This window comes from Festucalex cinctus, chromosome 9 (assembly GCF_051991245.1).
Source record: "Festucalex cinctus isolate MCC-2025b chromosome 9, RoL_Fcin_1.0, whole genome shotgun sequence".
Classification (NCBI taxonomy): domain Eukaryota; kingdom Metazoa; phylum Chordata; class Actinopteri; order Syngnathiformes; family Syngnathidae; genus Festucalex; species Festucalex cinctus.
In genome coordinates this window covers 13,204,382-13,227,990 of record NC_135419.1, presented here as the reverse complement: position 1 = coordinate 13,227,990, position 23,609 = coordinate 13,204,382, and the positions used below count along the sequence as shown (strand labels likewise).

Sequence of the window (23,609 nt, the reverse complement as noted above, 5' to 3'; positions counted from 1 at the left end):
CATCAATCAATCTATTTTGCTCCTTATGGTTGTGGGTGAGGTGGTGCCTATCCCAGCTGAGGGTACACCCTGATTGATCTCTAAGAAATCGCAGGGCACATTTAGAAACCCAATCATTCACACTCAGATTCAAACTTAAGCACAATGTGGAGGGCTCAATTCAATGTATTTGTGGGGGCGCTGGAGATAGCATCTGGGTGTCTCTGGCTGCATCAAATATTCCACAAAAAAAAAAAAAATTGGTTCAAGTATTAAAAAAAACAACTAACTTATCCAATCTTCTCAGTCTTTATTTAATAACAATTCCAAACATCACCAGTTCCTCCACCATCCTATTTGGCAAACTCCTCTTGTTGAGTAATAAATGACTTCTGATTTTTTTGAACATTGCAACTTTCTCTATGCATTCAAGATATGTTGCAGTGCCGTCCTGTTTTTCTTGAAATTGGCTGTCCTCATCACCAACCTGTCTCTTCACAGCAGGTTTTGAAAAAGACATGACTGGGACTGATATCTTTTCCTTCTGCTTGATGTTGCTTCAGAATTACATCTCGCCAAAAGCTGTCTTTAACCTGAGCAATAATAGCCCATATGTGACAAATTATAAAGCAGAAAAACACACGCACACAAAAGCTTTCCTCTGGGTGGAAACTGGTGGTAAGCTTTCATTTTCATGCAGCAAACCAATGAAGATAACGAAGCCTGTTTGCAGGATGCGGGAAGTGGAGCTGTGTGAGATGATAAACGGGTAACAGGAGCAGGAAATGTGCTGCCTCTGAGATCCAAATTAAAATAAAAAATGTAATGCCCACAAGATGGGTTTTAGCAGTTATACGAGTCATACTAATTTAAACAAATTACTTGTGTTTAAAAGGATTATGTTTTCTAGCTCTCTTGGTGCATATGTCCCGCATCTTTGTTTTCATCTGCTAACACCTCAGCCTGTTAAGCATGTCTCTTTATACCTCGGCAGTGGCTTCCATCCCCCTTCACACTGTGCTTATTTATTCTTCTCTGGCCTATTTTAAAGTATTTTCCAGTTCGCCCATTCTTGAATAAAGAAGCATACTGTATTTGTAATTTTTTTTTAAATAAAACTAACTAGCAAATAAAGTGTGCTAATACAAAATGTTATAAATTGCTTCAGTAAAGCAATTCCTACAATCTATACACTATAATGGGTCCATCATATCATAAAACATTATCATTTTTAAAGTGTAAAAGGCCATTTTAGACGCAACAGTTATCCGCTCTGTATGCATTAATTTTCTAAAAATAGCCTATCTAGTGTCCACAGCTGTTTTCTTCCTCCCTTTTTTTATGAAGCGTGGCAGTAAAAAGGGTGTGTAAGAGGATGACAGTAGCACTGGAGCAGAAGAGGAAACATGGTCAAACACATGCTTGCTAATCTCCTACTACTATGGTCACTAGGCCATTGGATTCACACAACTGGGAAAATAGATGATGGTCCAAAGGTAGGCTCAAAGAGGGGAAATCATTCAACTCCTCGCTATATCTATTCATATACATTTCTTCTGTGATCTTAAAAGTATGCCCTGATGATGATTAATGTTTCATTTCAAGGAGCAATCTTGGCGAAACCAGAACCTTGATTCCATCCCTCTGGATTTGGATGTACGACTGAGAAGCCTCGACCTATCCAATAATGTCATCAGGCGGTTACACACACTTGATTTGCCATACTTGGAGCAGCTGGACTTGAGCAGCAACCAGCTGGAGCTCATCTCTGAGGGAGCTCTCGGAGACCTGGCTCTGCTTGAGAAGCTGAATTTGTCCATGAACGCGCTGAACAACAACCTTGACGGAAACAGCAAAGGCCTACAATCCATTGGTGGACTGAAGAATTTGGACATATCCCTGAACAGTTTGGGCTATGAAGCGACGAAACTGTATCTACGAAACAAATCTTCTCTTGAGCAACTCAAGATGAGTGGGAATTCTTTAACATGGCTCACACACTATTTGTTCAAAGAGAGTGAAAACCTAAGGAGCATTATTATTGATGACAATCTGATATCAACAATTGACAGCGGAACATTTGAACCGCTCGGAAAACTAGAAGATCTTAATTTGGCCAAAAATAACCTTGTTTACATCTGTGATTTTAAACTACAGAAAGTTAAATATTTAAATCTAAGTAGAAATTCCATTGAGTTCTTTGTTACCGCTGAGGATAACCACATGTACAATCTTGAAATACTTGACCTTAGCCATAACAAACTACTTTATTTCCCCATTCTCCCGAAATTTAACCAATTGAAATACCTTTATTTACATCATAATCTGGTGGGCACTTTAACTTCAGAGAAGTCAATGGTATCAGAGGTGAATTCCCTTTATAATGAAATCGTCAGAAAGGGTGATTTTAGAATTAGAAAAAATAAACTCCACTCAACCTGGAGAATGATGCCACTGATCTATATTGACCTCAGCTATAACCACTTCACATCGTTTCCCCTGGAAACATTGAGCCTTCTCTCATCTTTGGAAGGGCTTGACTTCAGTTTTAACTGCGTGCAAAATCTCACATGGAATGTCCGACATGAAAGTGCATCCCAATACCACAGGCAGCTCTATTTCCACTCCTTAAAGTACCTGAACATGCAAAGCAATGGGCTCGTATCTGTTTCGCCGCTCTTTCTCAAGGCGCTCACACAAGTCGAGACACTAAATCTCCAAGACAACTCGGTGCAGCCTTGCGCTCCCGTGGGCCAAGTGTACAGCTCCTTATCACCACAGCAACTAAACGTCAACTCATCCTGTGTTGCCTTTGGAAAATTAAAAACTCTCAAACATCTGAGCCTTGAAGATAACAACATAAAGATTCTTCAGGCAAATGCATTCCAGCAAAGTTCTTTGGTGTCCCTCAATCTAGCTAGAAATTCTCACATGGTCATGCAAGTTGATTCACTGGATGACATAAAAGAAACTCTTCGCTCGTTAACGATCAGTGAAGTGAACATGACCAATTCCGAACTGTTCTTGCCCTGCATGCCAATGCTAATGCATCTGAACATATCCAACAATAATCTAAATGTCTTACCACAGAGTTTAAATTGCTCTCATCTGAGAGAACTCAGCATAAGGAACAATGCCTTTGTGTCCTTGAACTACTCGTTGATTCTAGTGTTAGCAGCACACCTTGATGTTATGTATTTGAGTGGAAATCACTTTACCTGTTGTGACAGTAATTGGCTGAGCGTTCTGAATAATTCCAGGATTAAAATACCTGACATCACCCAAACTGAGTGCTTTACCGGTGACAGCAGTATCCCTATCGAAGAGTACTTGAAACGTTCTTCACTGTATTGTACACGTCACATAAAAGGGATTCACTTTGGACAAATCATTATAGTTATTTTGTTTGTAACTGTATTGATAACAGTGTTCATTATGTTCACTCGAAAAATGTGTTGTCTAAAAACGTCATTCATAGTGTGACAAAACTGTGGAATGTAAAAAGATTCAAGACAAACCTGGATCAAAAAATATTCTGTTTAAAGTGACAATGTCAAATTAGCAAGATGTGTATTTTTACATGCTGTCAGGAACACAAGTACTTGTGCAATGGCGGTGATCCTTCATTGCCCACCCACACCTACTCGGGCTGTGAACCCGCCCTGCCAATGGGAATATGAATCTTGCCAAACCTTCTCCTACTCATGACAAGCTTCATTCAATATGTAAGTGCAGGGTTGTGAGAACTCAGTTTCTGAAAGACTGTTCTTTAGGTTTCCAGTGCTACTCATCCACAAGTCACTTTGCAAAGGATTACGAAACAGAAATAAAGTGTAACAAACGTGACAGCACTCACCGTGTTCCAGCACTCCATCCAGGCCTAGCTTCCTTGAGGTTGGATCTTCCTGTCTGAGAGAATGGTGGGGGTCTGATAAGCCTGTTGATAAATTGATTGTGAGAAGAAGAATATACTGTTTATAAGCAATTAGAAGAACTCACATCCAAACCACTAAAAAACCAAACTAGTATAGGTAAAGTAGCAGAAGCCTTAGCAATGGATTTGACCATTAACAAAATGTGCAGCTTTCTGGCTAGCTTATCCGAATATTATGACTTCGCCATTCAATATTACTGTTTTTTTGTTTTTTTTTGCTTGCTTTTTCCATGTTATTTACTACAACAAGTAAAATTGAGGGACTGGGAAAAAAAATAATAATAAATAAATGTTCAAAATGTTTGTTTCAACATGTGCAGTTAATAAACATTTTATGGCAACAGCTTGACCCCAGAACCGATAACTTCTATTTCCATCCATCGACTTTGTGAACCACTTGTCGTCAGGCCGTGATCTGGATTCTGCAACCTATCGGAGTTGCCTTTGAGAGGGAGGAAGTGTATAGCCTTGGCTGATTGCTAGTCCATCACATTATTTCTATAGCTATTATTTCTAAAAAAAAAAAAAAAAATAAAAATAAAAAAAAAAAAAAAAATGGTCTCGAAACCAAACCGAAGTCAAGTTACTATGAAAAGATTGTGTTCAACCTCTGACGTTCCTCTTTAAGTCCTTCCATGTTGTATAAGTACATGCCAACCAACGAGAATGGATATTTACAGCATGGCATTCACTTACTGCACTCTAAAAGAACTTTTTATAAAAGGCCTTTTAAAAAAAAAAAAAAAAAAAAAAGAGAGAGAGAGAGAAAGAGTGTTTAGCTATTTGACAACCAACCTCCCACCCCCCAAAACAGCCATCCCTTTCCAGTCCAAACAAACTGGGTGTAAAAATTCACTAATTTAAATTATTCACCCAGTAACCCAAGAAGGGAAGATTTTCCTTAGAATTATTTTGCATCTACTGTACACAAGTTCCCCCTGCAGGCCATTAGTAAGATTGTTAGGCACTTATGTATTGACTTCAGTCACAAATGATGTGTTATTCCTACAACGAATCTCCCAGAAAATGCACCCTCTGTGACTAATGCTGATGAAATTAGCAGTGTTCCGTTAGTTTCAAATCAATGTGAAATGGTTCTTTGCGACCGAAAATGTCTTTCAAATGACCAGAATAGCATTTGTCCTGGAGCACATTAATACCACTGGCAAAAGTCATCAAAAAACGTTAAAACAACAAATAAATGGAGTTTCATCTCACACAAACCACAAATGCATGCATGATCAATTTGGTAAGGGATGGACTACTTACAAATCAAAAGCAAACATTTTTTAAGATTATGAGAGATTATTATACCATCTCAGTCAGGAAACACTGTATAATGAGGTAAGCAATCCTGCGCTTGTGCTTGCAGACACACGTCTCATTTTCAGTGATACCTGCGCCATTAGTAGCGATTCCAGTATTAATGAACAAAAAGTGCCAGTATGTTCTTGAGCAATAAAACAGCCCCACCCAAATTTTGGGCACTTAATCAGATAGCAGCCTGACAAGTTCACGCAAAGAGAACAGGAAAGGGTTTGTATTGAATGTTGGTGTAAAATAATGGGAAGGTATAAGGATCAAATTAGTTATTATTATTCTGAGGTGGTGATTAATGGAGTCTGGAATTCTAATCTAATCACCTGCTTGCTTGAACTGATAAACTTGCGAAGACTTGCCATCCATGCACAATTAAACATAACTTGTAATAATAATACTGAATAGAATCCTGAACACAAACAGATGCTATATTTAGGATTGTGGTGAAACCAGGTGTTTATTGCTGAAATGCTGTTCCAAGTGAATGGCAGATCACTCATGATGACAAAAAAAAAATGTTTTGCATTCTGTATTTGTACTGTACCTTCCTATCCAGAGAAAATGAGAGCTTATTCTCTTGTAGTGTGAGTCAAAGTGAGGTATGGTTGAATGTTTGATATATGCCCTGTGATCGACTTGCAACCAGTCCAGAGTTTGGACTTCCTCTTATTTACAGTAAAGTCACCTGGTGTAAACCACTGGTGACCTTAAATGGGGCTTTGCACTGCATCTGTTTGATGTGGCATTCATCGCGGTGGCCTGGCTAATGTTTGCCATATTTGTCATTGGTTGCTCTTTTGTATTTTTCTACAGTACATTTGTTGTAATGTTGACTACAAATATTTTACTAGTTTTTATGTTCATCTTTTAATTATTTTTAAAAGCAGAAGTCAAACTTAAACTTTAAGGCCATAACTCCAAAAGGTTTTACTTGTTTTGTTTGTCACAAATGCAAGACTGCTCATTGCCAAAGGAACACCAACCATACTTACAGTGAAGCATCATGGTGATAATTCAGGTGTTGTTTTCTCCAGCAGAAACTGGAGCATCAGTCAAAGTGGATGGATCTATAAAAACAGTTTCTAATACCAGTCAATGTATTGTAAACTTAAATTTTCTTCTAGAGGAAAAAAAATAATCAGGAAAAGCATGCTTGAACAGCTGAACTATATTTGGAATCAATCAGATATTTAACTTGAGTTTGACGCTCAGAATTGTTTAGTTGATTTAATCTGAACACAGCCACCGTATACCTTATCTGTTAGATCTATTATACGGTGTGTGTTTTGTTGTTGTCAATTTAACTAATTTGAGTTATATGGGCTATAGGGCACATTGTTGGTAGAAAAAAGGTTTTGACGTGATTTACTTTGGCCTATTTTTTTCATAATCCAAAAACCTGGCATTTAAGTATGGGTGTGTGTGTTTTATATCCACTAAATACTCTTCCATAATAGACAACAGAATATGCGTTATGTTGAACTGAACATGTGCCCATATTACACCAAAGTACATTCGTGAGTAACGGAAACGAGATCGTTGTTTTTTGGTTTGTTGGCCTTCCATCCCGTTTTTGTAGTGTAAAACGGTGTTTCTCAAACCTGGTTTTCCATGTCTCAGACTCAAAATTCCCAACGCAGGTGATTCCATTGACAGCTCATCAGCAAACTTTGGAGAAGCCTGATAACGAACCTCACCAGCGGTGGACTCGGGACTCAGGAGACATGGAAAACAGAATAGTGTGTCCCGAGGACTAGGATGGAAATCAGTCTAGTGTGTCCCGAGGACTAGGATGGAAAACAGTCTAGTGTGTCCCGAGGACTAGGGTTGAGAAACTGGTATATAATGTATACGCCGTGCCTTCCTTTTGTAGGAATTGCTTTTAACCGACGTCTGACAGAAAAGAATGTAGACTATCAAATAACACATTACAGTAGTCCAAAATTAATTTTTTAAAGTGTTTTCCATTGATTTCAAACAACCTAACGTCATCTAACTAACTGCCTCATAGCAATGTCGGCCAACATTGTGGATAGGCTCTTTTCTTGATTGCCTCCGGGTGACGTAGGTTTCGACAAATTTTAAATTCACAGACGACATAATGACCAGTAAGACAGTTAGGAAAGGCAAAATTATGTTTTTCTCCAAACGAATCATAAATATATAAGCGGTGTTGCTGACGACGGGCGCAACGGGTGTGGTTTTAATTCGTTTAATTCCGTATTACCTGTGTGCTACTGCTGCGAGCGACCGAACCAGTGTAGCGATTAATTAACAAAGCTAGCACGCTGCCACACGAGAGTACAGAAGATTATGAACTCCTCACCAAAAATTACGCCTCAGCTACTGCTTCATTCACACGCTGCCAACCAGATACTTATAAAAGTTTTTCTGCTGGAAGCTGCTCGGACCCAGCTGGAACAGGAGCTTCGCATCGTCACGAACAAGGTACAGTAACGACAATCCAGTTAGGACATAATTAGCTAGCAAACAGGTGGTCGACCGATCCCTCCCGTGAAAATGACACATTTTAAAAGGAATAAGTTATGAAATTTAAACTTATTTTTACCTTTATTTTGTTCCGTAATTTTTATTTTTTATTTTAGTAGCCTCATAATCTTGCGTGTCAGTTTGCTGAAGCCAATTTTGACGAACATGTATTCTGTACAGTATGTCGCCATTATATAGATGTGATAATGTCGTTTTTCCTCCACAAAAATATCGCATAAAGCAACGCAGGTGGCTCGATTCTTCCTTGAAACACTGAAAAGCTCAGTTGAAAACACTATGTTCAGTGCGTTTCGGTACAAGGTTGACACGTTTTGTTTTGTTGTTTTTTAAATATAGGTTACATTTTAAACATGGGCAGAATATGTGCAAAACATGTTTTCTTAATGTATTTCGTTTTTGATGATGGACATTTCTGAATATTTGAGCATTGCTGATATGTCTGCAATGCAATGTGACGTTTCCTTTATACGGTGAACTCAAATGGTGTATTGTATTGCATTTGCATATAAAATTTTTGAAATTAAAATAATCCTCAAATCAAATACAGCGTTGTAGTACTTGTATATAGCACCATAAAAGACCCTGTGTAAGACTAACTTAGACATGTCTTCCATCTAGTGGTGATTAGTGATATTACAACTGAAAACTACAATCGACCCCTGCAGGTTTGCAGTTTGCAGCCATGGATTTGTAGGGTGGTTTTCTTTCATTATTTTCCCGGGATTTTTATTCTCCCCATTTCCCCTGTTTTTTGTAAACATATATTGAATGTTTGAGTGTTTTTTTAATGTAGTCATTCAATGTTTTTGAATTTCTCTTCCGTGAAGGAATATCAAGATGTCCAAGTTTTCCTGATGTCATCATTTTCAACAAGTGCCTACAATGACATCTCCAAGGCTTTAGATGAAAAATGTCAATTAATAGACAGGGTCTCAGTTCTGCTGAAGGACCTAACGTTTGGTAAGTCAACTAGGAAAGCCTTAAGAATTATCCCAAATTTGTGATTTAGGCAGTATTTCCTGTTCAGCTTCATTCATCTGATTACTTTCTTTCCCTGCCTTCTTGATAGAGCCTAAAATGTATCTGAACCCGATACACAAAAATGGGGCAACAGCATTCGAAGTCAGAAGGCCCCTGTACGCGGATGCACTCAGGTTTGGGCCCTTGCAGAACGCCATGGCCACTTCCATAGTCAAAGCAGTCCAGGGCCTGAGAGATAGACTTGGCTTTCAATGGCTGACAGGGTTCCTCACCACTCAGCTCCCAGCAGTGCAGATGGATAAAACGCCAGCTGAAAACTGCTGCGTTGATACTGTCTCCTCTCCATTAAACCTTACTGCTGAAGGTCAGGAAACACAAATGCAACTTGAAGAGAAATGCCAACCCGAGGCTGCGATTGTTCCTGCTGCCCTCATTAAGAGCCTTAAGGTCAACACAGAGTCCACTCAGAAGTTTATTTGGGGGCCGGAAGATGTGCATATGCAACACAATAAAAAGACTACTACCCAAATTCTGCACATCCTAAAAGCAAAAGCCAAAACCAAGGAGTCACTGAAGGCCTTTTCCATCACACTGCTCACGCAGCCGTCTGTGGAAACACACGGTGAAGGTTCTCCTGTCAGACACACATCACATGAGCTGATTGATGCCAATGCTCCAAAGACACTTCTCGCAGATACATTAGACCACGCTCCTCTTTTCAAGCTCAAAAGGGTGGATTCAAATGGCTTGCTTACATATTCTTGTGTGATTGCAACCAAGACGGAATTGTGGGATTTTGGCGATATTGAGGCAATTGTTACACCAGGTGAGACCAAGGAAAAAGCAGTGAAGTGGTGCTCTGGCAACGATGAGCACCAAAGTGAAAAGTCTGAAGGAGACCAGGCTTGCATGAATAAAACCACAATATACCCATGTGAAAATTCTGAAAATGATTCTCCAAAAAAAAAAAAAACTGAGTCAACAAAAATTCCCGAGTTCCAAGTGCGCAAGTTTGAGGAACCCGAGGTTGTTGTGTCCCATATTGTGAGTCCAAGCAACTTCTACATCCAGCATGTCGACTCCATCACCAAGCTGCAGGCACTTTTTACTGGGTAAGTTATTTCATCTCCATCTGCTTTTTCTCAGCTTTTTACAGCCCTCGCTTGATTCTGTGATCACATTTTCAGAACTTACGGGGCACTTATGCTTATTGTTCATTACTGTTCTTTGTAGGTCCCCCTCCTCCCTGTTTTATTTTTTTAATATTCCACATGTTTTTGATTGCTATTACGTTTTTTTGTTTTTTGTTTTCCTCGGTCCTCAAGTTGCAGCTGGGAACCCAGTAGTTCATATGCTGAGCACAACTGCATTCCAGACATCGGATCCCATGTAATGGCCCGGTTCCCTAAGCAAGAACAATGGTGCAGGGCTCGGGTGACAAAGATATGTGGTGTAAGCAAAGGTGGGTCCTTCTGTTTGTGTTGAAGGTTTGTAGAGGTAACCACAAGGTTAGGAATGGCATCTAAGACAGAAGTCATCCACTCTGCAGTTGGACATTGACTCTCTTGTTTATTCAAGTAAATGAAAATAAATGTATAAATGCTGGGATAATTCAGTGGGGTAGTATGTTTTAATTGTAATTCACTTATGTTCTATGTGCCCCCACTATTCTAAACGCAACATTCTGTTTAATACTGTGTTTGGGGGAATAGGAATTGAGCAGAAAAATTCACCCATTTGTATCCATCTCATGGGGTGGCCATTTTGCCATTTGCTATCGACAGAAAATGACATCACGGTTGCTCAGGGCAACCAATCATGCCTCAGCTGTTTTCTGAGTTTGGTCACGTGACGTTTGCGTAGCTGAGCTGTGATTGGTCGTTGCATGAGCAATCAAACTGTGATATCATTTTCAGTCAACAACATGTCGCAAAATGGCCGTCCACTGAGATGGATAAAAATGGGTGGATTATTCTGCTTTTCTAATATTATTATTGCAAAAATACCTTTTGGTTGAGGTCCACTTTAAAAAAGAAAGAAGTACTCCACTTAGCGGGTTCAAGTTACAATCAGGCCCTTTTAATAGTCAAAGTTGCCCATCCCTGTCGCCAGGTGGTAGTAGCGTCTCGTCTCACTTGTATGTTGCCTCCTGGTGGAGACTCCTTTATGTATTTGTCTTTGTCACAAGATGAAACCACTGAAGGAGCAGAGTTTGAGACGTCCATCAAGGTGGAGGTGAGGAGGCTGGATCACGGCGACACCGCCTGCGTGTCACTGTATAACCTCAAGGAGCCGAGCCCAGAAATGTGCAGCTTACCACTCCAGGCAATGCAAGTCTCAATGGCAAATGTGAGTCGTTTTTTTTTTTTTTTTTTTTTTTTTTTTTTAAATCATTTTAACAGCAATATCGCCTTCATGATGTTCCACACGCATGGAAGATCATCAAAAGCGCCAAGACTGTTTCGAGACCACATGTGTGAACTGATATGATCGACGTTATTTCTACATGTGGTTCTATCAACAGCGCCGACGCGTAAAATAAGGCCGCAATCACTTTTTTTGCGACCAACAACGTCTCAGATGAAAGTCCATTTACTGATGCTCAATCTGCTCTGCTTTCTGTCCCACATGCTGGGGGCGGAGGCTCAGCAGGCAAAACAGCTCACAAAATGACAGCTTCAACATCATCTAGTGATTATGACCTAGTCCTCTCCGTGCAACAGATCTTTGGATCTATGCCGTATTTATTTAATTTTTTTTACAAGGCCAAGAAAATGGAAATAAAATATGGGAGCCACTGCTCATCCAGGAGACTTCTGAGGAGGCAACATCAGTTGCATTTATACACTATAGTCATAATTTTTGGTATAGGAGAAACAAGTCAATAAGTTACTAACAGACCACTTGGGGTTTCTCAAGAAACCACCACACTCTTATCCTGTACCTACTGCGAATCTAAACTTTTTTTTTTTTTTTTTCCCCCTTAATCTCTGCATGTGCTTTGTCTACTGCCTCCCATTAGGTGATTCCTATAAATGGGACAGACTGGTCCGAGGAAGCAGTTGACTGGTTCAGAGCGATGGTGCACAACCGGACGTTCTATGCCAGAATTTACACAAACGAACCCGCCGTGTCAGTCGAGCTTTTCTTGGAAAAAGGGAAGCTTGGAGCGATGAGGTACTGTGAAAAGAGGCCAGTTAATCAATTAAAAGCATATGATTATCTCGTTTCTAAATCAGTGGAAAACCTCATAAAGTTATGTTGACACAGGCTAACTTTTTCCTGATGATGTGTCTACAGCAGTCTTAATTCAGCCAAGGCACATGCTTCACATAGAGGAAAAAAATCTCACCGCGCATCACTTAGCAAAACGATTCATAAAAAGCGGATATGCAGGTTAATTGTGTACCTTATCTAGTTAAGAGTATTTGGTTGTTACGCTAAATGGTTGGCATAGATAAAATTAACACATTTATTTTATTTTATTTTTTTTTGCAAAATATTTGACGTATTTCCCGCAGCATGCCTGATGAACACTCAAATTATGCATTGCAGGAGGGGCCCGCCATTGTCTTTGCGACTAGCCCAGAACGGACATGCAAAACACAGCAAGCTGAAGAATATTAGTTTACAGAAAAACAGTAAGAATTTCAACTCTGAATGATTCTACTTCTGGTTGTATACACACACAACTGCAATGAAAGTCGGGTCGGCAAGTAGCTTAGGACTAATTTGATATTTTTTTCAGTGCAGTACTGTACTATGATTTATTTTTTTATTTTTTTATTTTTTTTGAGACGGGAGGCAGTATTGTACAGCAATCATTATTATTATTTTTTTTTTTTTTTACTGTCAACCTCATGCTCTCGACTACATTGTGAAATAGTAAAGTTGACCAGTCTGTACAACCCCCTAATACTAGATGGCCACTCCTAACTAGGTCATTTGCTTTTCAGACCGTCCTCAAGTCCAACTGAGAAAACAGGATTCCGACTGGGAGAAGTACCTCATCTCATGCTACACTCAGCGGAAAAACTAGCTGAGAGAAAAGCGGGTGCGCCTGGCATAGGTGTCAAACTCCAGTCCGCGAGATTCATCGTCAAACTCTGCAGAAACCGGAGAACGATCCCCATTATATGATTAAACTGTGCTTGAGGAGGGAAACCTCTAACCTTCGAGGACGGGAGTTTGACACCTGTGGAAATTTTTTGAATGCTTGTCTTAAAATAGGTGATAGTGTTGATTTGTAGAGGGTTATTCTTAAATAGAATTTTGAAAAGTGAACTGACCTGTGTCATGTATCAATGTATGTATGTTATTAAAACTGTGTTCTGCTCTTTCATTTTCAATTTGACATTTTTAGTTTATTCTAACGTTGGCTGAGTCTCAGTGAAGTTTAAAAGAAGTGTCGTTATTTCAGGTTCAAGTCTTTCAAAGACTGTTTCCGTCATGGTGTCCATCAACTCAGGAAATAGTTCTTCTGGCAATTACAAGTAGTCAGTGTCAGATTTAAAAGATGAAAGCAGAAGTGAAGTCAGTTTTCTTTACAATATGTTCTTTGCCCCACTTGTCTAAAAATGTCATGATTATTATTGGACTGGTGGAATATTATTTGGTAAAAAAAAAAAATAAAAAAAAAAAAGTAGGCCTACCGCTGATTGTCACACCCACCAAAGTGGGGCGAAATTCAAGATCTACCAAATGATTCCCGAGCGAAGCCCCTGCTGCTGCTCACCGCTCCCTCAGGAGATGGGTCAAATGCGGAGAGAGAATTTTGCCCAATCAGTGGTACTTTAACTTAGATTATTCAAACGACAAAATCCACCTATTTTTATTAATCATACGAAGTGGTTATTTTTCCAGTTGCTGTCGCTTGAAAGTGACATCACAGTGTCTGCGCTAAGGGCTCGGGTAACGACCAATCACGGTTCACCTGTTTTTGACGTTTGGAATGGTGAGCCTTTAGATACTGCGATGTCATTTATATTGACAGCAAGTGGCAAAATGGCACCCCCAGAGAAGATGATACAAATGAGTGGATTTTACTGATTAATTTATATTCCACAAATGCAATATTAACCAGAGTATTCCGTGTTTAGAGTAGTGAGACTTCATAGAACATTTTTGACTTGACTTCCATTTTAACTTGTCTGCATAAATCTTCCTTTGGTTGATATTGATTACCTGCACAATATTGTTCCAGTCTAAATACACTAGTAGTACACTGCTTGTTCAGAGGAGGGGAAAAAAAAAAATAGCAGTGTAGAGAATATGAATGGGTGAGTTCAAAATGTCAGCCGGCCACCACTTCCCTCCCACTACATTGTCATGAGTGACGCACTCACTCATTGTACACGCTGAACAATCCACCATATTTTAGTTCTTTTTTTTCTCTCTCTCTCTTTTGATTTTGCTTTGCTTGTTCAGCTGTCATTCAGAGGAGATGCAAATTTCTAATTGTTTTTTGAGCCAAATGATGTTTAAGAGTCAAGTATGAGTGACCAGCATCTTCACAGTGATTGCATTAGCTTTGCTATCTTCTGATAGTTATATATTATGTTACAGTATAAGATGCGAGGTTTTGTGTTGTCATGAATAAATGTTCTTGTTTAAGACTGCAAAGTGACTACAAAAAGTAATTGACTACTGCCGTGCAAAAATATTTTGGGGTCACATCAAATAAGTTATTAATCATTTAAGTGAGTAAAGTATATATTCAAATTCAAATATTTGTTAAATAGGTACTAAACAAATTTCAATCACAATATTTTAGTTGTATAGAGACTTTTCACAAAAATTAAGACTTTATTAAACTAACTCGAACTATTTTTTTTCTTGTATACTATAATATTGCAACTATTCTCATGTATAATTTACTGTTACTCCTTCACAATCTGTGCTCGTTGAAGTCTAGGTAACGTTTACCTCTGAGAAATATTACCTGACAATTAGGTTAGTTTAAAGACTGCTTTAAAACTGACTCTTGCATCAAGACTTCTTCCATGAAGGGTTGTCCAGAGTTGACAAGTTCATACATCATCCTGACACGTGCAACCTGTCAGTGACAACAGCTCAGGTCAAAGGCCTCGTTCAGCCTCCTGCCCTCCCTAGCACAATAAATAATGAGGCATGGTTGTGTCCACACAGATTCCTTCTTAAGCCCGGGGGTAGGCGGAAATCGAGGCGTTTGATGTGAAAGAGTCTTGTTGCAGCGCAATAAAGAATGCCATTGTATGGTAATGCTTGAGACGAGACCATATGACCGCGAACGGTGCAGGGCACTGGCTTGTGGCGGAGGAATGATTAGCATTTTCCCAACGCACGGTGTTCTCAACAACTGCATTTTGGTCTGCTGAAAAAGAAAAACATTTTCAATTCATTTCTTCCTGATTTGTACACTTTGTGTGTACCATCACCGCTGAAGGTAAAAAAGCATGCTTTTATCTTTTGCTTGTGTGCCTCTTGAAGAGGTCAGAACTGGTGAATAATTGCCAATGTCACAGAGATGACCGTTGAAATTGTTTGCAACTGTATCGGAACATATGTTCACTAGTGAAGTTGGTGGTTTAAAGCCTTTTGCAAAAACGATAGAAGCTTTTCACTCATGTCTGCTTCCTTGGAGGAATTTGTTGTCAGTCTGTCTGGAACTGTGCTGTAAGTCCGTTTTGGGAGTTCCGTATTAATACAGGGTGAGCGTATCACGTGGCTCGACGGATGTCCGACAATTGGCTTCGGCTTTTTGCGTCTTGTGACGGTGCTAGGCCATCGCCCCTGCTTTTATAGACCGACGCACATGTTGGCATTTCCTGTTGCCGGCCCTGACGCGACCATAGTCAACTCGTCGGTTAGGATGCTCACCTTCGGACCGGGCACTGCTTACTTACGCCGCTTGCACAGCCGGCTAAGCTTGGTAACGATCGAAAGCTAATATTACAACTTTTAATAAGTAATAAGTTATTACAAGTTCTTCATAAGCGTGAATATTGACAATCGTATTGTTTTTCAGCTCTGGAGTCGAAAATGAACTGGGGGTCCTTTTACGCCGTGATCAGCGGCGTAAACAGGCACTCGACGGGCATTGGACGTATTTGGCTCTCCGTCATCTTCATTTTCCGTATCCTGGTCCTGGTGGTCGCGGCGGAGAGCGTCTGGGGAGACGAGAAGTCTCAGTTCACCTGCAACACTCAACAGCCCGGCTGCAACAGCGTCTGCTACGACCAGTTCTTCCCCATCTCGCACATCCGCCTATGGGCGCTGCAGCTCATCCTGGTCTCCACCCCGGCACTTCTTGTGGCCATGCATGTGGCCCATCGCCGCCACATTGAAAAGAAGATCCTAAAGCGGGCGGGCCGTAACAGTCCGAAGGACCTGGAGCACATTAAGAACCAGAAGTTTCTCATCACCGGAGCTCTTTGGTGGACCTACATGATCAGCATCGTCTTCCGAATCCTCTTTGAGGTTGCTTTCCTCTACATTTTCTACATGATCTACCCCGGCTTCAGGATGGTGCGCTTGGTGAAGTGCGATTCGTACCCGTGTCCCAACACGGTGGACTGTTTTGTTTCCAGGCCCACGGAGAAGACCATCTTCACTGTTTTTATGCTGGCCGTGTCCGGAGTTTGCGTGTTGCTCAACCTGGCCGAGGTGGTCTACCTCGTAGGCAGGGCGTGCAAACGGTTCCTTCGCCGCAATGAGGAAGAGTCCAAAGTGGACTGGATGAGTCAAAAATTGTCTTCCTACAAAATGAGATCAATCAGCTGATAACGGACAATTTTTTTTGTTTGTTTTTTTACTGTGAGATAAAAGGGCGAGAGGTGATTCTCCTTTTAAACTAAATATCCACAGAGCATGTTGCTCAGTATTCATGCTATACTATTTATTTGCAGTGTAAAATAGTGAACATATCATTTTTATTATAATTGTTTATTAGTTGTCAGCAAGCTTTTCCTTTTAAGTTTTTACTGACATGCGGGATTTGCGTCATATCTTGAAGATAGTGTACGCGGATATTTACCTATCAGTCCTAGTCCATGTTTGAATTAAAAACAACTCATTCACAATTTGAACTGTTATCAATTTTCTTCAGTACATATACAGTAGGTATATTAAGTCAACACACCCCTGGTTCAAATGCCAAGGTTTAGGGATTAAAATAAATAAATGAATAAAAAAGACGTTAATTTCAAAACATTTTCAACCTGTCCAACATACTTGAAATTTATCTTTTTAAGAGAGGAAGGGCAAATAAGAGATGACAGAATCTCCTAAAAATGTTGGTCATGTTTGTGGTATTTGGAGAGCAAAGTAAGTATTTTTCAAGTGATGTAAAAAGTTTGAAAATGGCAGTAGAATGTAATTCATACAAAACACAGAACAGCAATTGAGTCCTTCTGTAGTTATGTCATTTTGCTGCCGCTAATATTGCATGCATGTGCTTGTGATTGCAATAGTTTATTGGTACCAGAAAACATCATACGGCAATTTTCCAATATTGTTTTTCATGTGCTCGTGCATTATAAACAACTACTGGTGAAACCACTAATTATGCTCAGCTGCTTTGTTCAGTAGCGTATTGCAAGAAGTGTCATTTAATTGTTAGTTGATGCAACTTAAGAGTAAATGTGGCATCTCGACATCTTGTGTGACTCTACATTGATGGTCTTAACTGTTTGACTTTCATTTTTGGCTTATAGCTTTCAGCAGCGGAGCAAAAACAAGAAGCTGGAACCGATTGGTGACATTTCCATTAATTTCTATGAAGAAAGTGTCTTGCATTACAAACTCTTTTCTCAAGGTGCCATTTTATCTAAATCTTGAGATAACTAATCATGGACTGTTGCGTTTCATTGCTGCTTTTTCTCCTTTCTTTCCACTGGGAGGATGCAAAGGCCTACTCGTCGTCTCCAAATCATGCCCCCACCCAATGATAGGAGAGACCCCTGCACTATATTTAGCCACCTGCAGGACCACTTGTGGCCGGAACAAAACGCAGTCGAGCGCATCATTGGCCAGCTGCCCTGTCTCTCACTCAAACCACCAAGTGGACAGCCTGTAATAGTTTACATTGGAGTAACACTGGGCCAAATTTAACCGCAGGGGGAGGGGGCAGGCCAGACATGGTTGAGAGTTTGTCCATTACTGTGTTGTGGTCAGTGGAAGAACCTCGATTGGGGGCGTCCTGGAACCTGCCGCGTTAGCCGGTGGTGGTGTGGAACTCAAACTGACGCCGTGGCTGGTAGGAGTCCGCTTTTCCTGTCCATTCAAGGGCATTGCTGAGAGGCCCCCAAAATCACGTCGGCGTGGCGGTCGGCCTCATGGATCCTCAAAGACACATCAGAGTTCAATACAAGGGATGTAGAAGGTGACAAGGTGGGTGAATTGTTAAATATTGACTCATTTAAATATTGTTTACCCAATGCTTTCTAGGTGCTGACCTTACTAGCATTACTTCTATGGTTCCCATTATGAACTTCAACCTCGTCTAGCTGGTGTTCCCTTTCACTCAGAGCACCGATCACGTTGCCACTGCTGGGGCCACGAGGGCCACGACTTGCAGGATCATGACTAGAAGCTGCCTTTCCCTGTCCACACATGCCAAATATATACCCTCTTCAAGTAAATATAATCCTGTTGTGGTCTCGGTGGAATTAGACCAGTAGCCGCTAAGTTGTACACAACCTGACTCTTGAGACTCATTTCGCTCTGCTGAACTTGGTAAGGCTTTTTAGACTAGGAGGAGGTGGGGGATACTTAGTGTGTTAGTGTTATTTTAGTCATGTAATGTAGACTATATAGACAAAGAGGATTTGGGCATCCCATTACAACAGGACTTTGAAATGGAGGAAATATTGAGTTGATCTCCCTTTCGCAGACTCCACTCTTCTGGGAAAAATTTTGACAAAATATTGGGGAGTAGCCTATCTGTTGTTGTTGTTTGTTTGTTATTTTTTTTTTTTTTTTATCTTGTTTTTTTTCCTTCATTCAGCCAGAAAAGCAGGGTTGAGGTCAGGGCTTTGTGCATGTTGTTACACACCAAATTCATCCATTCCAACGTGCCTTTGTGGACATTCCCGTAGGCTTTCCCTGTACAACTTTGACTTTTGTTTGCGCATTAAGCCCTTTTAAGGGTGGCTTCTTATTTTGGCTCGCCTTGAAACCGCGAAAGACCATACAAAATGGTGGACGCAAGCTGGACACGCCCACTGGCTGAGTACTTTGGAACTATCTGGCCAAATAATAATCCTCCTGTAATATTATTATTATTATTATTATTATTATTATTATTATTATTATTATTATTATTACTAGTAGTAGTAGTTGAAGTAACCATAGCTGGAGTAGCAGTAATCATACTTATAAAAGTAGTATTGTTTTTGTTGTTGTTGGTAGTGGTAGTAGCAGTAGTTACTGGTAAAAACGAGTTATTGGAGTATATAATGTTTACTTAAATGAACTATAATTGTAAGATATATTAGTTGTCGAGGTAAGTCTGGGAGTATTCCTAATATTGGTAGTAATAGTTATACACAGTAAATTCTCCAGAGTACATTTTACTCAAAACATTCTATTTGGTCTTACTCAAAACAGAGTAAAATTTACACTTGGAATTTTTCTCAGTTTTTTTTCCTGTGTACAATAGAATTGGTCTATCGCATGACAAAAACCGAGCAATTTTTTTTTTTGTCTTTTTTTTTTTTTTTTGCCCCTCTCAGAAATTCTAAGTCAATTTTAGTAGAATTTTTTTTATTTTTATTTTTTTTTTATTATTACATTTATAGTCGGGGACAATTCTATGATCGGAGGTTTAGGGGTGCTTGGTTGCTACAAAGAGTGGGGGTTGGGGTAAGTTTGCTGCGGTTTGGGGGTACTTCCTGCTCCAAAAATTGCATGAGAAGTCAGTGAGTTTATAGTCCAAAAAAAGTTACACAAGGGTTGAGGAACACACTCACAACCTTCAGCTTGGGAGACTGCCACTCTACCACCTGAGCTATGCCACTGCTACTGTTTGCTAATATCCAAAATGAGACCAAAAACGACGGAGGCACGAAGGTTCCGGCAGACACGAGTGATATACTAACACACTGCAGAGCAGCATGCCTCAGGGAGTAGATTGGCTGTTTCGGAACCAGAAGTTGCATCACTTTTCTTTTTTTTTTTTTTTTTTTTTTAATAAACTAGTAACATTTAGTCAAAATTTCTCCTTGCAAAATTTACTTAGAATTTCTGAGTGAAAAATCTTTACTCTCTCGTCACAATAAAAATTGAGTAAAATGTACCCTGAATATTTTACTCTCTCCCAAGTGTACTGAACAGCCTTTCCCCACTCCCTCCAGTCCAAGCTGCGCGCTCACAAAGACCATGGGGGACTGGAACCTGCTGGGGAAGCTCCTGGAAAACGCCCAGGAGCACTCCACCGTGGTGGGCAAGGTGTGGCTCACGGTCCTGTTCATCTTCCGCATCCTGATCCTGAGCGCCGCCACGGAGAAGGTGTGGGGCGACGAGCAGTCGGGCTTCACCTGCGACACCAAGCAGCCCGGTTGCCAGAACGTGTGCTACGACATCACTTTCCCCATCTCCCACGTCCGCTTCTGGGTGCTGCAGATCATCTTCGTGTCCACGCCGACGCTCATCTACCTGGGCCACATCCTGCATCTGGTGCGCATGGAGGAGAAGCAAAAGGAGAAAGAGAAGATTCAGCCGCCGGACAAGCCGGCCCTTGTGGTGGACGCCCACAAGCATAAAAAGCCCCTGATGAGAGACGAGAAGGGACACGTGCGCCTGCAGGGGGAGCTCTTGCGCACGTATGTCTTTAACGTCATCTTTAAGACCCTCTTTGAGGTGGGCTTCATTGTGGCCCAGTACCTGTTGTACGGCTTCGAGCTCAAGCCCATGTACACGTGCGACAGGACGCCGTGTCCCAACGCCGTCAACTGCTACATCTCCCGCCCTACCGAGAAAACCATCTTCATCATTTTCATGCTGGGCGTGGCCAGCCTTTCCCTCTTCCTCAACCTGATTGAGATCTACCACCTGGGCTTCACCAAGTGCCGCCAGGGCATGACCTTCAGGAGAGGCGACCATTCACCTGACACCATTTCCAAGGCGCACAGTGACGCCGAAGCGCCATTCGGCCCCACGTATGACGACTACTTCCACGAGCATCGCCCTCCCAGCTACAACCTCGCCTCGTCTCTGTCCGCCGCCGCCGCTGACTCGTCCTTTCACCCATGCAACAGCAAGGCAGCCTACAAACAGAATAAGGACAACCTGGCGGTGGAAAAGAGCGGCAGCAAGCTGGAGGAATGTGACCCCAAAGGGAAGAAGCGAGGATCCGCCCCCAGGTCGCCCACGCAGAGCAGGCAGGGCCGCAGTGCGAAGTACAGCAACAACAAGACGAGAATAGATGATCTGAAGATATGAGACGTTGGCGGGAAGGCTGAATGCTCTTTGGAAAAAATTTATTCGTGATGCAGGTTTGACTCATTCCAAGTAAGACTTTCATGGTCCACAAAGTTGGTTTTGTGAACCTTTTAGTTCACAATAGACACAGGAGATTGGCACATGGTCCACTTTTTTGACGCAATGCAATACAGAGGAACCTCATAAGTGTTGGTTGTCCTAAATTTCTCCATAGGAATTCATTCCTTCATCAAACCTTTAACTTATTCCTTAAAAGTATGAGAAATTAACCTCTTATTATTGAAGAAAGTATTGGTGGACTTAATGGTACAATACTCCCACCTCTATCACGGGATTACATTTATGATAGCTACTTCTTTTAAAAAGGTATTTAAACACAATTTAAAATATTGAAACTTTTTTTTTTTAACAAAAAAAAATATATACTGAGCAAGAGCAATGGACAAGACAAAAAAATACAGTGTACCAATTTCTCCACGTGTTTAAAGTAAACAATTCCAAACTAGCAAATCTAACTTATCTCACATTTATTATAATGAACCTGCCACCATCGTGTTCTGAAGAAAACACAGGATGGAAGAGGACTGAGACATTGAATATATTTCTAAATTCTTCAGCAAGAATTAGGCTGATCTTGAAATGGGGTATATGCCACGGAAGAGGCGGGACGTGATGTTGCACATCAGTTTGGTTCCGGTCCGGGTTGCGAACGCGCAACCGAGGGGCACGAAGTCGGAAGCACAAGTATGTTTGACGCAGCCCACACATCGCAAACCGAACCGGAAACAAACTGATGTGCAAAAAACAGGCCTCTTCCGTGTCATATACCCCATACTTCCTGTTTTCATTCTTCTTCTTTCAAATTTACAGTGTTAAACATAGCGTTCCATCATCTAGTGGACTACAGTGGAATTACAACCAACACACACACACACACACAAAAAAATACATTTTTAGAGTTCTTTTGATGCCCACTGAGATGAAGTCTCACTGATGTTATGAACATCCTACACACTATAAACAGTATGATGATGCAGGATTAAAATGTTAAAGTTTTGACTTTTCAACGTTGGTGGTTTCACTGTACATGTAATCTGTTTCCCTAACTTTTATTGTGTGAATTTAAAGTCCCTATAAAGCGGAAAATAAAAGTCTCCACAGAGAAGTGTTGGGAACAATCCCATCAAATTTGAATGATTAAATAGACTGCAAACGCTAGCTAGCTAACTGCATGTCACACTTGTACCGGATAATGGTAAATAAAACACTGTTTGCGTTGTATCGAAAATTCGGTACTGCATAGTTGTCAGTCTTTGCACAAGTTTTAAGCAGTTATCTTCAAACGTATAATATATTCAGAAACTAATTTCTAAATTCACTTTACAGGGTCTTTAACTGATTTGTGAACAGTGAACACTTTCTACCACTGACTGGGATCTCGTCGACTGCACATTAATACAAGGAAGTAGAGGTATGTTCGGGTTTTTAAATTGAACTTTGTTCAACTCCTTGTCAAGTGCTTACTAAAGAAGTGCTCAGAAGGGGACACCCCACTGATTATGTTTTTAGCGCCAAAACCTTTAGGAATCATCTGGAGAGAATTTCATGGGAAATAACATCTTAATTGTTTGGGATTTAATTTCAAACAATACATGGCTACCTTTCTTCGGGCCATCTACTGTGCTGCTTTTCTGCCATCTGCTGGCCACTACGAAAACTTCGCTTTCCCAAGCGTGCACTGACCAGATATTGTTGATAAATTCCAAAGTGGCTTCCTCATCTGTTCAGTCACAACAAATGCATATAAAACAGTGGATTAAAGCCATCAATAAGTATTTATTTAAATCATTGGCTTGAGACGTGTGTTGTTCAACTTGGGGCCTGCGTTTCATTACACAGACAGTACACATCCAACCTGCTAATGTGTGATAAATGATAAACAGCCAGAAGCGTATCTTGCAAATGCAGTAAGTTTGCTTGATGCTTTTGAAGCAGCAGCCAAAAGGACAAATGGGCCTCGTGATGTGTGCTGACTAAACGGGTCTGATTTGCCTGCAGGCCTGTCGCCTCATCACCGACACTTCCATGGCGCCCACCGCAACTACACGACAGTGCGGCCCCCCAAAAAAATAAAAAATACATTTGCAGAGTGGAGAAAGAAAGAAGCAGCTGCAGATATGCTCTATCAAGCAGAAAATGTTCATTAACTGTTGTTTGGTGCCACCATGTGAGAGGCGGAACACACTTAAAAGCGCTTCTGCTTGGGACTGTCGAATTGATTTTTTTTGTCCATATTTTCGAGCAGGATCCAAAAATAAGTGGAGTCGTTCATTTTAACGTTCTGTTTAGTCACACTTAACAAAATACATAATAATTCATAATACGTTTTTGTTTTTTTTATGGAAATTGCTTTGGATTAAAAAATAAATAAATAAATAAATAAATAAATAAATAAAAATTTAAT

The 23,609-nt window shown here is 40.6% G+C and overlaps 2 protein-coding genes and 1 pseudogene across 3 annotated transcripts; all 3 read left to right on the top strand.

The window, feature by feature from the left end:
- Positions 1–1,385: 1,385 nt before the first annotated feature.
- LOC144025621 (transforming growth factor beta activator LRRC33-like) lies at positions 1,386–4,151 on the top strand. Its single transcript, XM_077531857.1, has 2 exons — positions 1,386–1,475; positions 1,585–4,151. The coding sequence occupies exons 1-2, from the start codon at positions 1,386–1,388 to the stop codon at positions 3,460–3,462; spliced, it is 1,968 nt and encodes a 655-aa protein (XP_077387983.1). The 3' UTR covers positions 3,463–4,151.
- A 2,369-nt stretch (positions 4,152–6,520) lies between these two features.
- Positions 6,521–17,181, top strand: LOC144026273 (uncharacterized; annotated as a pseudogene). Its single transcript, XR_013285092.1, has 10 exons — positions 6,521–7,681; positions 8,572–8,704; positions 8,814–9,837; positions 10,051–10,187; positions 10,914–11,074; positions 11,748–11,902; positions 12,281–12,366; positions 12,682–12,751; positions 12,795–12,922; positions 15,732–17,181. The product of XR_013285092.1 is annotated as an uncharacterized LOC144026273 (transcript).
- Positions 17,182–20,083: 2,902 nt separating this feature from the next.
- Positions 20,084–22,477, top strand: LOC144025568 (gap junction alpha-3 protein-like). Its single transcript, XM_077531771.1, has one exon. It carries the CDS (start codon positions 20,084–20,086, stop codon positions 21,143–21,145), a length of 1,062 nt encoding a protein of 353 aa, XP_077387897.1. The 3' UTR covers positions 21,146–22,477.
- Positions 22,478–23,609: the final 1,132 nt, after the last annotated feature.